This window comes from Cyanidioschyzon merolae, chromosome 18 (genome assembly GCF_000091205.1).
Source record: "Cyanidioschyzon merolae strain 10D DNA, chromosome 18, complete genome".
In the NCBI taxonomy this organism is placed as follows: domain Eukaryota; phylum Rhodophyta; class Bangiophyceae; order Cyanidiales; family Cyanidiaceae; genus Cyanidioschyzon; species Cyanidioschyzon merolae.
The window spans coordinates 616,894-630,062 of record NC_010144.1 but is presented as its reverse complement, the minus strand read 5'-3'; the positions used below and the strand labels follow the sequence as shown (position 1 = coordinate 630,062).

The following is a 13,169-nucleotide window of genomic DNA, read 5'->3' as shown; positions in this document are numbered from 1 at the left end:
GCGACTGAAACCAGCGTGCGTCTCTGAGTACACCGTCGGTGACTCGGGAAACCCTGGGCTTACCGATATACCAGTCGCGCTGGAGACAGGCTCCAAGTACGTCGACAGGAACGGGCGAGACGTCGCCACAGAAGACCCGCCCCCCTCGTCAAGTGCCACCTTGGTGCCCAGTGACTCGTTCCAAGCAGCAGCTCTAGGCTGAACTAGCAGGCACCAGCGTTTCTGCTGCTGCTGCTGCTGCTGCTGATTTTGAGGAGCGTGCTGTCCGCACTCCAGCGCTGCCCCCCGAGTCGCACGATACGCAACGCATGTACTCTCCCGCGCTGAAGCTGCAGTCGGAGAGACCTCACAGGATGCGGCACCCTGGAGCACGACGCTTCCGCGGGTCCTCGGTCGCAGCACACACTCAAGTGCGTCGCTGCAGCAACAAGGCACTGCTGGATACAGAGCGGCTTAGACTCGCCTTGCTGAGTCGCTGTTGGACGGCGAAGAGCTCCAGCGCGAGACGCGTACGACTACTGAAACCGCACAAGAAAGTCGCCGTTCGAGAAATGTCCTGGATAACGCTCTCTATATCAAAGACGTCAGGGCTTCGTGTCGTGTTGCTTTCCGTGAGCAGGGATCGCAGCGCAAGCAACAGGTTTCGGACGCTGGAACGAATCGCTGGGTGCAACCCCAGCACTTGACACGAGTCGAGCAGGAACCGAAGGCCACCGTAGTGTTCCAACGCACTGAGAATCGCTGGTGACGCCTGCGGCAGTGCTGCGAGGTCCGTAAGGGCCTGGAGGCAGACCAGCATCAACTGCTGTTGGAAGGCTTCGGGTTGGTACACTCTATCCTGGACCCAGCTTTGGTTCCTGGGAAGCGCGTGCGTTGCGGCTGGGGTGCGCTCAGCACCGACGGCTGGTACAGCGGCTGCCTGTTGAGGATTTTGCGCCAGCAGGTCCAGTGACTGGGCTGCTAACTGACCCACGAGCCCGTGTACTAGGCCTGGCGTCTGGAGGAGGTCGCCACGAACGGAGCCGTAGCGGCACAGGGTCGTGAGCACCTCTCCCGCTTGGATCGCAAGCGCATAATAGGCGGGACGCTCACTCATCTGCGTGCAAGTCAAGTGCTTGACGATTATTGCCAAAAGCGGGACGCTCTCACTGGGCCTGATGATGCTCCACTTGCGCGTGTACTGCAACCAGGTGCGGAGCCCTGTTTCGCGCTCAGTTAGGAGCCGCACGCAACGAAGCGCGTACTGGCGTACGAGTAACGGTACCGTCCGTGCGTTGGTATCGAGGAGCGAGTCTGCTGGTACAGCGCTTTCGATGGAGAACGGATCCCGCTCAAACTGCCAAGGCATTTGCAGGACATGCTCCACGGCCTCGAGGAGTCCGATGCCGTCGAGATATTTCCATTGATGCTCATTGAGCGTGGTGAGCATCACCGAAATCAGTGCCCAGAGCTGCTCCAGTGCTTGACGATGCTGGAAGCATGCATCGTCGCTGGTACTTGTCTCGAGAAGGGCAGCGTGTCGGGTGGCCAGACGCCACAAGGTCGCACCGTGTTCGCTTTTCTCCAAGAGCATGAAACAGGCCCACGGGTTCGATGTCATCGGCTGGCGACGAGGGACATTCGTCGTCGTCGTCGTCGTCGTCGTCGTCGTCGATGAACTGCTCGGTTGAGAGGGATCCACGGGCTCCACGGCAGCAGCGCACCAGTTGCGTATACAGGCCCAGGCCTCGACGGCGATCGCAGCCGGTATCGCCGCATTGTCACTCAGGAGCAGCGCGAGTTCGATGAGCGACGGTTCCTTGTTTCTTTCTGCATCTTGCGCTAAAAAGACAAGTCGATTAGCGACTCGTGTATTTCCAGTGATATTTCGAAGGCATCGCCAAGCTTCACGTAGCAGCAGCTGCGATAATGGCGAAGGCGGCCGACCAAAGCGGTACCGTTCCTGAGCGGCAATCGTCTGGCGGAGGCATTCGAGGACGGAGGCGCTTCCTACGAGCGTTTCGTACGGTGCACAGAGTGCCAAGTCTGCCAACGCGGAGGCTCCGTAAACCGCTGCAGTGAGACCGTCTGTATCGTTCAGGATGATGACGCCCTCGTTCCAGAGCAGGATCTCGAGCAGTTCCACGATACCTGCCGTGGTGAGTTCATCGAGCTCGCGGGGTGCAGCGCTGAGACCACCGCCACCGTCTGCGTGATCATCGCTAGTCCAACGGAGCAGCACGGCGTGGATATACTCGGCAACGCTTCGGACGGTGCGAACAAGCGCTCGGCGTGATAGCGGTGCACGTGTGAGTTCGCTGGATTCAACGGGCAGCTCCTGCTCGTTATCAGCGACAAACGCTGTAGATATGTTATCCATGCGGAAAGCATCGCCGACTGGGGCACAAGCAGCGGCACCAGCCTCAGCATCGTGCAGCGTACCATCCGAAGAATGCGGCGATGCTTCGCTCGCGTGGAGCGATGCCTGCCTGTGCTGATGCCTGGTGTCCGACGTCTCGTATCCGGTTTCATGTACGCTTCGCTCAGCTTGCTGGCCACAGTTCGCTTCCACTTGTTGCCGGTCTAGCGCGAGCGCCAGCATCTCTACCAGATCTAATGGGTCCTCGGACAGGATCTCGGTCGGGATCCGCTCTGAGCCGACCAAGTGATGAGCAGCGGCATTGCCATCAGCAGGTGACGGACGCTGCTGCTGCTGCTGCTGCTGCTGCATTTCTGTGGACACGGCGGGTGCCAGAAACACATAGCGCCCGTCGGAACCAGAACCCTGGACACCAACCAGGGGCTGCAGCCTCCTGCCGACAATGAGGTTACCCTCTGTCCATCGACGCCGAGCCAGTAACGCCGACCGAGGCTGCTTGGCGTCGGCGGGCGGGGCGTATGCCCAGTCCCGTGCATGTGTCTGCGGAAGCAACACGTCTGTGGTGCCATCTACCGGCAGGTAACGCACTGCATCGTACTGGGCGCATGTTCGGGCTGGCGTTCGGTCAGACTCGACAGCTTGCTGCCAGAGCGCGTCCACAGCGAGCGACCGATGGAGGCCCTTCTCGAACAGGCCACCGCAGGGATGCTCGGCTGCTCCCGAAAGACGCAAAGGCTCAGCACTCAAGTCTATGACCCAGTCTTCCAGGAGCTGAGGTTTAAACTGGCTGGACGCTTCGGAAACAGAGTAGTCGTCAGTGGAAAGACGCGTCGTCGTCGACCGTGGTGTGCTCGGAACTGCCACACAGCAGCCGGCAGGCGCCATGGGTTGCTGTACCTGACATTTGGAGCCGGCTGTCGCTCCAAGTTTTGATGTTGGTCGACCTGCGACTTTGTTCCTCCATTTGATTTGCAGCCTCTTTAGCCACCGTGGAAGCATAGGCCATTTTTTGGACGATATGGATGCCGTCGTTCGAATCAAGTAAACGTTGAAATGGAAATAATATGAGTGTCAGGGTTCACGCCCTCCTAGTCAACTACACGCTCAAGAGCAGTTCGAGTAACACTGAGAATACCGTGCTTACTCGTGAACTACAAGTTCAAGGGGAAATCAAATTCGTAACGTCCTTGCGGCGACGGCGCGCGCAAGCCATACCGCCTCGCAGCCGCGCTCCGCTGTGGACGCTGAAACGGAGCGTCTCTCCTGACGTCGACGTCCGTGAAGGCATCCCAAGGCCGTTCTGTCGCCGCTTTAGAGCGAGAGAGAGCCGCTGTTGGCCTGGCGATCGGATATCCGCGATACCGATCTCGGTGGTGTTCACTGCGTGCGCCCGTTTTTCTCTCATGTCATTGGGACTTGATACGTCTGCCGTGGAACTGGGGCAGCCTCAGAGTGCCAGCTGCAGTCTGGACACGCGCATCCGCGGGTAACTTGAGTCGGCCCCTGTAAACAAAGAATGCGTACCTGCTCTAGGACCCAGTCTAGTGCCTGGTCAAGGGCATGATCCAGACACATCGGGGCGCTCCGGTCGATGCGCGAGCCCGAGCAAAGCCCCATATCCGCGCACTAGGGTCGCTGCAACAGTGCAGGGCGCGCGTTCGTCTCCCCGGTGTACGTCTCTGGTGCGCACAGCGTTGCGCTGCGGAGGTTTGGTGGTATGCGCACTCGCCTGATCGGGGTGTGGTGTGGCTACACGACGCTGCGCTTGACGAATGGTCCACACAAGGCGAACACGATCTATGCATCTGGGATGCATTCTGCGCATACACGATCCCAACGTTACAAGCGTCGTTCGGAGGTGTTGCACCCAGAAGAGCCATCGCTCGCTGGGTGTATGCTGTAGGTCCCGAAATGGCGGCATGCGAAGCAGCTGCTCTGCCGGGAGCAGCACAGGCCTAGACGAGAACGATCGATAGAGCTGTGAACAGGTGCAGTCGCACAATGGGGCATCCAGCATACGGGGTTACCTCGAAAAGATGCGACTTTGCCCTGAAATCATTTTCGCCTCGTAATCGGTGCGATCGATGCTTTGGCATCCTGAACACATACACACACACACCAATTCGTAACAAGTGTTGTTCAAGTTCGTGTTCATACCGATGCTTTGGCATCCTGAACACACACACGCACCAATTCGTAACAAGTGTTGTTCAAGTTCGTGTTCATACCGATGCTTTGGCATCTTGAACACACACACACACCAATTCGTGACAAGTGATGTTCAAGTTCGTGTTCATACATCAGTGCGATCGATGCTTTGGCATCCTGAACACACACACACACCAATTCGTGACAAGTGATGTTCAAGTTCGTGTTCATACATCAGTGCGATCGATGCTTTGGCATCCTGAACACACACACACACCAATTCGTAACAAGTGATGTTCAAGTTCGTGTTCATACATCAGTGCGATCGATGCTTTGGCATCCTGAACACACACACACACCAATTCGTAACAAGTGTTGTTCAAGTTCGTGTTCATACCGATGCTTTGGCATCCTGAACACACACACACACCAATTCGTAACAAGTGATGTTCAAGTTCGTGTTCATACATCAGTGCGATCGATGCTTTGGCATCCTGAACACATACACACACCAATTCGTGACAAGTGTTGTTCAAGTTCGTGTTCATAATGATGTTCTCATGGTGTGTTGCACGCTGTGTCGCCACACCGCAGTGCAGCGAAACGATCTGCGAGAGCGGGTCGACGACGCCGGCGCCCGCCGCTGGCACTCGCGGGCATCGACACGAGTGCACGCCTCTGCTGCGTTCAACACGGGGGTAGTACGCCAGGATAGGGCACAGGTACGCCTTATCTGTATAGATCTGGCTTTTCATAGAGAGCATCAAGATAAATTTAGGCTTGACACTCTGACGCGAGCGGGACTGAAACGGCATCTGCGACCTGTGGGCCCAGTTCCTGCTGCAGTGCGCGAGCTCGCAACGGCATTCGTTCGAAGGTGCAACGCTCTGGAGCGGAGCCTACAGGTGCGCAGCGCATTTGCCACCGGAAAATGCCAGGTGCACAAGTCAAGGCGGACCTGTGGTTCTCCGAGTATATCACGCCGTTTGACGTGTACCAGCACGGCGTGCGCCGCGTAGACGTCGTCGAGTCCACCGCTTACCAGGACCTCGTCATAGCGGATATTGGTACCTACGGGAAAGCTCTTTTTCTCGACGGTAAACTGCAGTGTACATCGGGTGACGAGGCGCTCTACCATGAGCCGCTGTGTCACGTGCCGTGTCTACTGCACGGTTCCCCGAAAAACGTACTCATTCTCGGAGGCGGCGATGGCGGTGCAGCGCGTGAGCTACTCAAATGGGATACGATTCAACGAATCGATATCGTCGATATTGATGATCAGGTCATCCAGGCATGTAAGAAGCACTTGAGCGTGATTCATCACGGCTCGCTTCATGACCCGCGGGTGAAGGTGCACGCAACCGACGCCTGGGCATTTGTGCAGAAAAGCACTGACCAGTACGACGTGATTTTGAGCGATCTGACGGATCCACTGGAGCACGGTCCTAGTCTGGCGCTGTTTACACGAGAATTTTTCCTAGCGGTGAAAGGCCGACTGCACCATGATGGCGTTTTCGTCACCCAGGCGGGTCCGACAAGCCTCAACGAGTCACCAATGCATCCGCGCATCGTGAAGACGTTGCAAGCCGTCTTCGCTTCGGTGTATCCGTTCCAGGCGTTCATTCCTTCCTACGGGAGTCCGCAGGGTTTTGCAGTCGCCAGCGATAAACCGCTGGTTGTACACGGAGATGCTGCTGTCGAGGCAGTGGAGCGGCTGATTACGGAACGTCTCGGGGAGGCAGCGCTGCGCACTTTGGATGGCATATCGTTTACGGGGCTTTTCTGTTTGCCAAAGGATGTGCGGGAGCAGATCAAGCGGGAGAAAATTGTATATAGTCTCAAGCAAGGTGGCTTTGCACCCGACACGCTGCCCGGTGCACGAGCCAACGACGACGACGACGACGGTAATGATGATGGTAATGATCGCAACAAAGCCGTCGACAGCAGCGTCTCACTGAACCGTTGACGATTTTGTGAATCAGGGGTTGCCACAGAAGGCAGCTACAGTGTCTACCGGCACCCGGGTTCTGTAACAGCACCGGATGCACCGTGGCATCGTTGGCGAAAAGATGCTTGCTTTTGTGCGGCATAGGTGCGCGAACGCCAGTGATCGGAGGAAACCCACTCAGAACCCCGTCAACCAAGAAAAGCATTGCATGCCCTGCTCGCATCCGCCTCGATTTCTGCGTTTATGACAGGGCGAGCTGCTCAGTATTTGCGCGTTCACCACTCTTCAGCTTGCGCCAGTTCTCGTGGGCCTCGCGTACGATCTGCAGCGCAAACGACACGTCTAGGGCCTTCCCATTGTACGCGTAGGTATTCTCGCCCTTACCCTCTGCGGTTTTGTAGAGGCGGAACCACTCACGAACTTGGTGAAGAAGGTTAGGAAAGTGCTCTTCCATATCGGAGAGACCTTGAATGAGAGCGGCTTTCGGATCTTCCGTACGGATAGCGATCAACTTCCAGTCTAATTCGCCGCTATCGATCAAGCCGAGCATCCCTAAAGGCTTCACTTCGTACACCGCCCCAGTCGGCATGGCCTGTGATCCAATCTCGATAACATCCAGCGGGTCATTGTCGCCACTGCATCCGCTCTCGGTGTGCACGACAGCAGGATCCTCCCAGGTTTGCGGTAGCGCACCGTAGTTGATCAGCGAAGGTCCGTATTCGTAGAAACGCAGAGCGCCTTTTTTCGTGTCCTGTTTAATTGGGTTCTGTGGTTCATCTTTTGCGATTTCCATCTTAGCACGGGTGCCTTTCGGAATTTCATTTACGAAAAGAAGCGTTTCTGCGTTGCCACGTGGGAATAGCGGCAGGTCATGCCACGGCGAGATGCGCTCAAGACGGTCGCCGCGTGCCACTCGCAGATAAACGCGATAGGAAGTCGTGCCTTCAGCGCCAACGTGTTCAAGTGTGACGTCTCCGACGCTAAGCGATGCGACAGTGCTGAGCGCCCGCGAGCGCTGTTCTTTAACGGTTGCTGGGCGTTGGTCACGCCAGTCCCGGATAGGTTGCACACGTCTTGCTGGACGTAGTGGCGGCTGCGCAAGAATGAAGCGCTCTCGCTCGCTGTTGCCGCGGCGAACATCGAGTGTATTCGCCGCTGGTGCGCCTCGGAAGCTCCTAACCGAGACGTTCAATCGGCTGCTCCAAGTTGTGATGAATGCACCCGGCGTGCGTTCCATAGCTCCCATAGCACCTCGCTGATGCAGTAACAGTTGCAGTAGCAGAAGTATTTCCGAGTCTTGGAATTCGGGTGTCGCTGAGCGCAGGTGCCGCCCCAGCGCAGCGCCTTGTCGCGTGCGATCGACGCGCGGGCGCGACGGCGGGGCGCTCCACGGGCGTCGTCGGATCGCCGGCTGCACGAAGCGGGCACAGATCCCCTGCTCCGCGTACAACGGAAGGAGATTCCTAACTCTGGTGTACACTCAAACGTTTGGGTCTCTTCTTACTGCCATATGTACAAGTTTTTGTAGGCTTTTTCTGTGACTGCTTAAATTTGCTTGCTCTTATCCTCAGCGATATATATTCGCAGTTGACTCCTTTCCGTTCAGCGCTGCTGTCCGAAGTCGAAACGTGTTGATGACAGCATTCGAGTCCCGATGACGCCGCTGCTGGCTATTAATGACGCACCTGATGAACGGATGAAAGTCGTCATGTACACGTCGCCTTCTAAGTTCATCTCGTTTGTATGCAGCCTCAGTATATGTTCGCATCGATGACACTTGACAGTGGTCAGGTGTTCCCATATGGCTAGGATACCTCTTCGTCAGAGCACCGCCCGGTGGTACGTGAAGGTTCGCCTCATCGCGTTGCGCAGGTGTTTGACAGCTACAGAGGGTGCTCTTCGACGCACTCTTCCGTTGCTGTGCGCGGTGCCGTACCGAAGGATCACGGCCTTGTGAGAGGCGATCTCCAGGGCGGGTAGGCTGTCCGCATCACTTGCGAGCGCAGGTTGTTTCACGTGATCAAGGATTCCCAGAGCGCGGTGTTGTACGTGATGAAACGAGTATCGGAAACGAGATCCAGGCTGGGGATCGAATCGAGAAATATCGATGTTTCCACGCTCCTTTCGTGCGAAGCGCTGACGCACGCTCTCCAAGATGCGCTTGTTGTGGTGGATGAATTCCAAATTCTTGACAATTTTCCATGCAAACAGAAGAGACGGGAAAATCCAGCGACTCATCCCGTACAAATTACCCAATTGCAGCAAAAAATGCCGCATCATTGATGACATTAAAGAGAAGAAAATTTTTTCTTTCGAGTGAAATCGTTCATTTGACAAGTTCTTGCAGTTTCTGGAACGAGCTTGTGATCAATTCGTCAATGGACGATGTCGAGTCTTTACGTTGGACATCTGGGGGCGCGTGTTGCAGTACCCACGAGTTCCCTTGCAACGCAAACATCGAATACTCGACGAATGCATGCTTTGAACACGCGACACGTACGGTACTGCGAAGAGTCCAGGCTTGTACGCATGCATCGGACATTGGTACCTTTTACGATACGAACCCGTGTTCGCAATTGCCACGAATCATCTCGACTCTAGTAAAGTCAAGAACGCCAGTGGCAAAGCGTCGGAAAAGCCCCTCTGGAAACCCGACAGAGAATCCGCAGAGTCTAGATGAATCCGTAAGCCCTAATTGCTGCGCTGTGACTATCGAACCCGTATCTCTAAACCAAATTCGGAAAGAATCGAAAGACAGGAACAGAGCAAGCAACTCAGGGCTCCACGCTTACCTTCTACGACTGCTGCACGCGGGACCGAAAAGTATCCTACGAACTGGTTAACGCGTTCCCGGTCGCCGATATCCGTCGTGTCCTTGGCAATTCGGAATCCGTCAAAACGTTCTGGTGATAGAAACATCATCGCTACATGTCGTCAGCAGCAGCAGCAGCACTGCCGAGGCCGTGCACGCGACGACTGCGACGTGGAACTCGAACATGTTCCAGTGAATACATGAAGCACCTGTTCTCCGTGGGCCGATAGGGCGGTGTCGGCACCACAGACCAAGGGCTGGCGGAACACCTACGTATCGGTGGAGGACCACGTACCTCGGCGTCCGGTAAAACGGGCTGCACTCGCGCTCCTGGAGGAAGTGGGTTCGTTTCACGGAGCAAACAGATTCAGAAGAGAGCGCTTTTGCATGCGATGGGTTCTGGACTGCTCCGCTTCGATCAGCTCACGGAGCTGCAGCAGGTAACCGTGCAAACTGCGTTGGAGGCTGCTTCTCGAGCGTATGCTCCTTACAGCAAGTTTCCCGTGGGTGCTGCCGTTGCTACAAGCGACGGTGTCGTCGCCAGCGGTTGCAACGTCGAAAACGCATCCTATGGTTTAAGTATGTGTGCGGAGAGGGTTGCAGTTGGCAACCTCTATGCGAGCTGCACGTCCAGCTGGACAGCGCGAGGGCGAACAGACCAAGTTCGTATTGTTTGTGTTGCGGTGTGTGCGCCCAGGGTTCGTGGCGTTCAGGGAGACAGCGTCGGGGTCTGTTATCCGTGCGGAGCGTGTCGACAGGTGCTCGCTGAGCATGCAGCTCCCGAAGCTGAACTTGTTCTCGTTAGCTTGCACACGAATACCTGGGAAGACGTTGCTGACGCCTCAGCGAGCGGTGCCCAGCGGTGTCGATACCTCGTGTCGTCGCTAGAGGCGCTCCTGCCGTGCAGCTTCCGAAAGGAGCAGTTACCCATCGGGGACTCCAAGTCGGTACCACCTGCGCCCGACAATACATGAGCCGAGACGACAACATCCCGAGCACGGACGCAACCGGTCGCTCTAGCATCGTGGGGATCGCTGCGAATGCTTCCGCGTTCCCGAACATCGCGTCCGTACTCAGCTGCAGTGGTCGGTCTGCGTACCGTATGCAATCGATTCACAGTGCGGAACGTCTCAGAGCCTGAGCACGCAGCGGCTGGAGCTCGCTGCACTCCAAGCGCAGGCAACGACGGCGAGTTCGGAACAGTCTTGCCTCTGGGAGGCGCTGACGGGAGAAAAATGCACTCCATGCGTGTCCACGTCGTCGTCTGTATCCTCACGTATAGTCGATGCGGAATGCATCACCAGAGACCAGCAGTGGCGGTGCAAGTACGACAACATCAACGTGCACGTCAGCTCAGAGCAGTTTTTGAATAAGAAATGTGTACCAGAACTTGTCCGGCAATACGGGTACATCGCCGCGCCAGAGCGCATATTTGCCAGCAAGCAAGCCGCGCAGATCGGCTCTGTCCTCCAAGACAATTTCAACAAGCATGGAGGGGGTCAAAATACATCGTGGCGGCAAAACCGGCAGGCGACAGATAGTGAAAACGAGCTCACGGAGCTCTTGCTGTAAAGTGGCGTTGTTTTCAATTTCAGCGTGCATGGCTGCAGCGTCAGCCGCGTTCGGATGAATGGCGAAATGGACCGGATAAAATCGCCCCTTGTCATGATCGAAAAATAAATTCCACTGATCGTTGAAACGTATGTCACCAAGGCGCTCAGCTGCATCGTGATCCAGAGACGGGGGTGCAGGCTGGGCTTCGGTGGTGGCATCTCGCTTCGCTGGGACGCGCCTCGTACCACGACGCTCGGCTGGCAGCTGCGCTACAGTCGCCTCTGCTGAGCGATGGTGTCTGGGGTCCGTGTCGACACCAGCTGGTTCAGAGGCTGGTCTCTTCAGCGGCATTGCAGGTTCCAGCGCTGGTTTCGAGTCTACAGGGCGCTTCGTTTTCTGTCTAGTTTCTATCGTCGGCGCTGATGCCGCTGTTCGATAGGGGCTACTGTGCTTTGTACCCGATTGCGCGTCTGTCTCGAGCGCAGCGGGTTGTAACAGCGCAGCGGCCCGCTTCTTCCGTGACGGTTCGTTGCGCTCGCTGCTTGCATGCGCATCTTTCATAGACATTTGGTGCTTTTGCAACTCTGATGCAGTCTGCGACTCGCGCCTGCTAGTCGTAGACGCAAACCCGGTTTCCGGGGCATGGAAGCGCTCCTTGTCTGTAGCACTCAGTTGGTGCAGTGGTGGCGATACCGATTTGGTGTCTGCAATAGGCGCATTCGCGCCCGTGGCTACGCTCTTCTTCGACACGTGCCCGAGGCGAGTTGGACGCCTTTCCGCTGAATCCTTTTCTTCTTGCCCCACTTTGTCGCTGCTCGCAAAGGCCGATCGCCGATTATCCTCCTGGACCTTGCTCGCTGTTGCACCCCTAATTGCTGTCTCTTTCTTGATGCTTTCTGCAGCATGCTCAGTTTTCCCGCGGGAAGGACTCACCGTAAGCGCTGTTCGCGACAGAAGCGAACTTGTGGCAGCTTCAGGCGCACCACCATCCGTACTGGCATGCGCATGCTTTTGGCGGCTCGCAGACATCCTACCATTCTTCGGCTCTTGTCCATGTCTCTGCTTTTTTCGGACGCGCTTTTTGGGTCCTTCCGCTTGAGAGACGACGCTGATAGTGGATTGGGTACTTAGATCAGTTGTGCTCGGCGCCTCTGCCGGAACGGATGTCTCTGAATGCTCATGCGCAACAGATGCAGCTCCCTTTTCGTAAAAGGCGTCGCGGTGCGGAGCCTTGGGCACCTGCTCCGCCCGGGCATTCTCGCCTATGCGCTCGCCAGACAGAGCTGGCTCGATAGTCCGCGGTGTTCTGGGGCCACGACGCTCCGGTGACTTGCAGCGCGCCAGCGCCCGAGCCATGGGATCTCCCTTGGGTGTGCCCAGTGTCACCGTAGTTTGCTGTGGTGACAATGGCATGGTTCCGCTCGCGCTTCCCGCCTCGTTCGTGGGCGTTTGTGCCGGTCCGACAGGCACACGCGCCGGGGACTGGTGCTCTTCGAAGCTTGCCGCCAACTTGGTTTCGTAAGTCACGACGGTTTTTTTGGTCGACTGCGTCGCGCCCAGCACTCCCTTTGGATGCTCATCTTCCGGACCATGCCAAGAATCCCTGTGAGCAGTGCTCTCCGAGCTCGACGCAGCGGCTGGGTGTTGCACGTCGTGCGCTCCTTTCGCTCGCACCGGCCGACGCACTGTGGCACCGCTAGTGCCCCGTTTGCGACGCACCGTGCGCCTTCTGCCAGTAGTCGCAGTGCCAGTTTCTCCCGAGGTCTGTTGCGAACCCTGACCCCCGAGACGCTGAGTTTTGAAGTTTTCCATATCGGAAATCGTTCCAGGCTGAATCACGAGGTTTCCGGGAAATCGCCTCTTTCCAGGTGTCACTGTTTCGCCTGGAAAGCGCTATGGATGGAAGCGCGAGGCGTGCGCGCCACGTACCCCCAGCGCATGTTTCCCGCGTCTGCCAGCAGCAGTGCGGTGCTACTCGTACTTCGTTTTGGCTGCTTGGCTAGAATTTCCCCAGGATGTACGATGAATGCGTATGAACAGACTCTACCCTGGATGAATCATTGCTACCCGATAAAGCGAAACGGATCTCCATTCGTTCAGATAGACGTTTGTGTATCATAACGCTTCAGTAGGTTTCGTTCTCTATAAAATAGAGATTCCAGCAGAGCGAATTTTCACGATGTACATTCGACAAGCCCAAACAGACTCTATCCCGGATGAATCATTGCTACCAGATAAAGCGAAACGGATCTCCGTTCGTTCAGATAGACGTTTGTGTATCATAACGCTTGCGTAGGTTTCGTTCTCTATAGAATAGAGACTCCAGCAGAGCGAATTTTCACGATGTA

The 13,169-nt window shown here is 56.5% G+C and overlaps 5 protein-coding genes and 1 non-coding gene across 6 annotated transcripts; 3 read left to right on the top strand and 3 right to left on the bottom strand.

Annotated features, from left to right (window-relative positions):
* Positions 1 to 406: 406 nt before the first annotated feature.
* On the bottom strand, positions 407 to 3,358 carry CYME_CMR257C (hypothetical protein; the record flags this gene model as incomplete). The annotated part of the gene is made up of 1 exon (XM_005538459.1): positions 407 to 3,358. The coding sequence occupies one exon, from the start codon at positions 3,356 to 3,358 to the stop codon at positions 407 to 409; it is 2,952 nt and encodes a 983-aa protein (XP_005538516.1).
* CYME_CMR258T lies at positions 518 to 1,833 on the top strand. Its single transcript, XR_002461624.1, has one exon. It is a non-coding gene; the product is annotated as a hypothetical transcript (transcript).
* Positions 3,359 to 5,438: 2,080 nt separating the features above from the next.
* CYME_CMR256C (spermine synthase) lies at positions 5,439 to 6,473 on the top strand (the record flags this gene model as incomplete). Its single annotated transcript, XM_005538458.1, has 1 exon — positions 5,439 to 6,473. The coding sequence occupies one exon, from the start codon at positions 5,439 to 5,441 to the stop codon at positions 6,471 to 6,473; it is 1,035 nt and encodes a 344-aa protein (XP_005538515.1).
* A 223-nt stretch (positions 6,474 to 6,696) lies between these two features.
* Positions 6,697 to 7,701, bottom strand: CYME_CMR255C (probable inorganic pyrophosphatase precursor; the record flags this gene model as incomplete). Its single annotated transcript, XM_005538457.1, has 1 exon — positions 6,697 to 7,701. The coding sequence occupies one exon, from the start codon at positions 7,699 to 7,701 to the stop codon at positions 6,697 to 6,699; it is 1,005 nt and encodes a 334-aa protein (XP_005538514.1).
* Positions 7,702 to 9,659: 1,958 nt separating this feature from the next.
* Positions 9,660 to 10,241, top strand: CYME_CMR254C (cytidine deaminase; the record flags this gene model as incomplete). The annotated part of the gene is made up of 1 exon (XM_005538456.1): positions 9,660 to 10,241. One exon carries the CDS (start codon positions 9,660 to 9,662, stop codon positions 10,239 to 10,241), a length of 582 nt encoding a protein of 193 aa, XP_005538513.1.
* Positions 10,242 to 10,620: 379 nt separating this feature from the next.
* Positions 10,621 to 12,633, bottom strand: CYME_CMR253C (hypothetical protein; the record flags this gene model as incomplete). Its single annotated transcript, XM_005538455.1, has 1 exon — positions 10,621 to 12,633. One exon carries the CDS (start codon positions 12,631 to 12,633, stop codon positions 10,621 to 10,623), a length of 2,013 nt encoding a protein of 670 aa, XP_005538512.1.
* Positions 12,634 to 13,169: the final 536 nt, after the last annotated feature.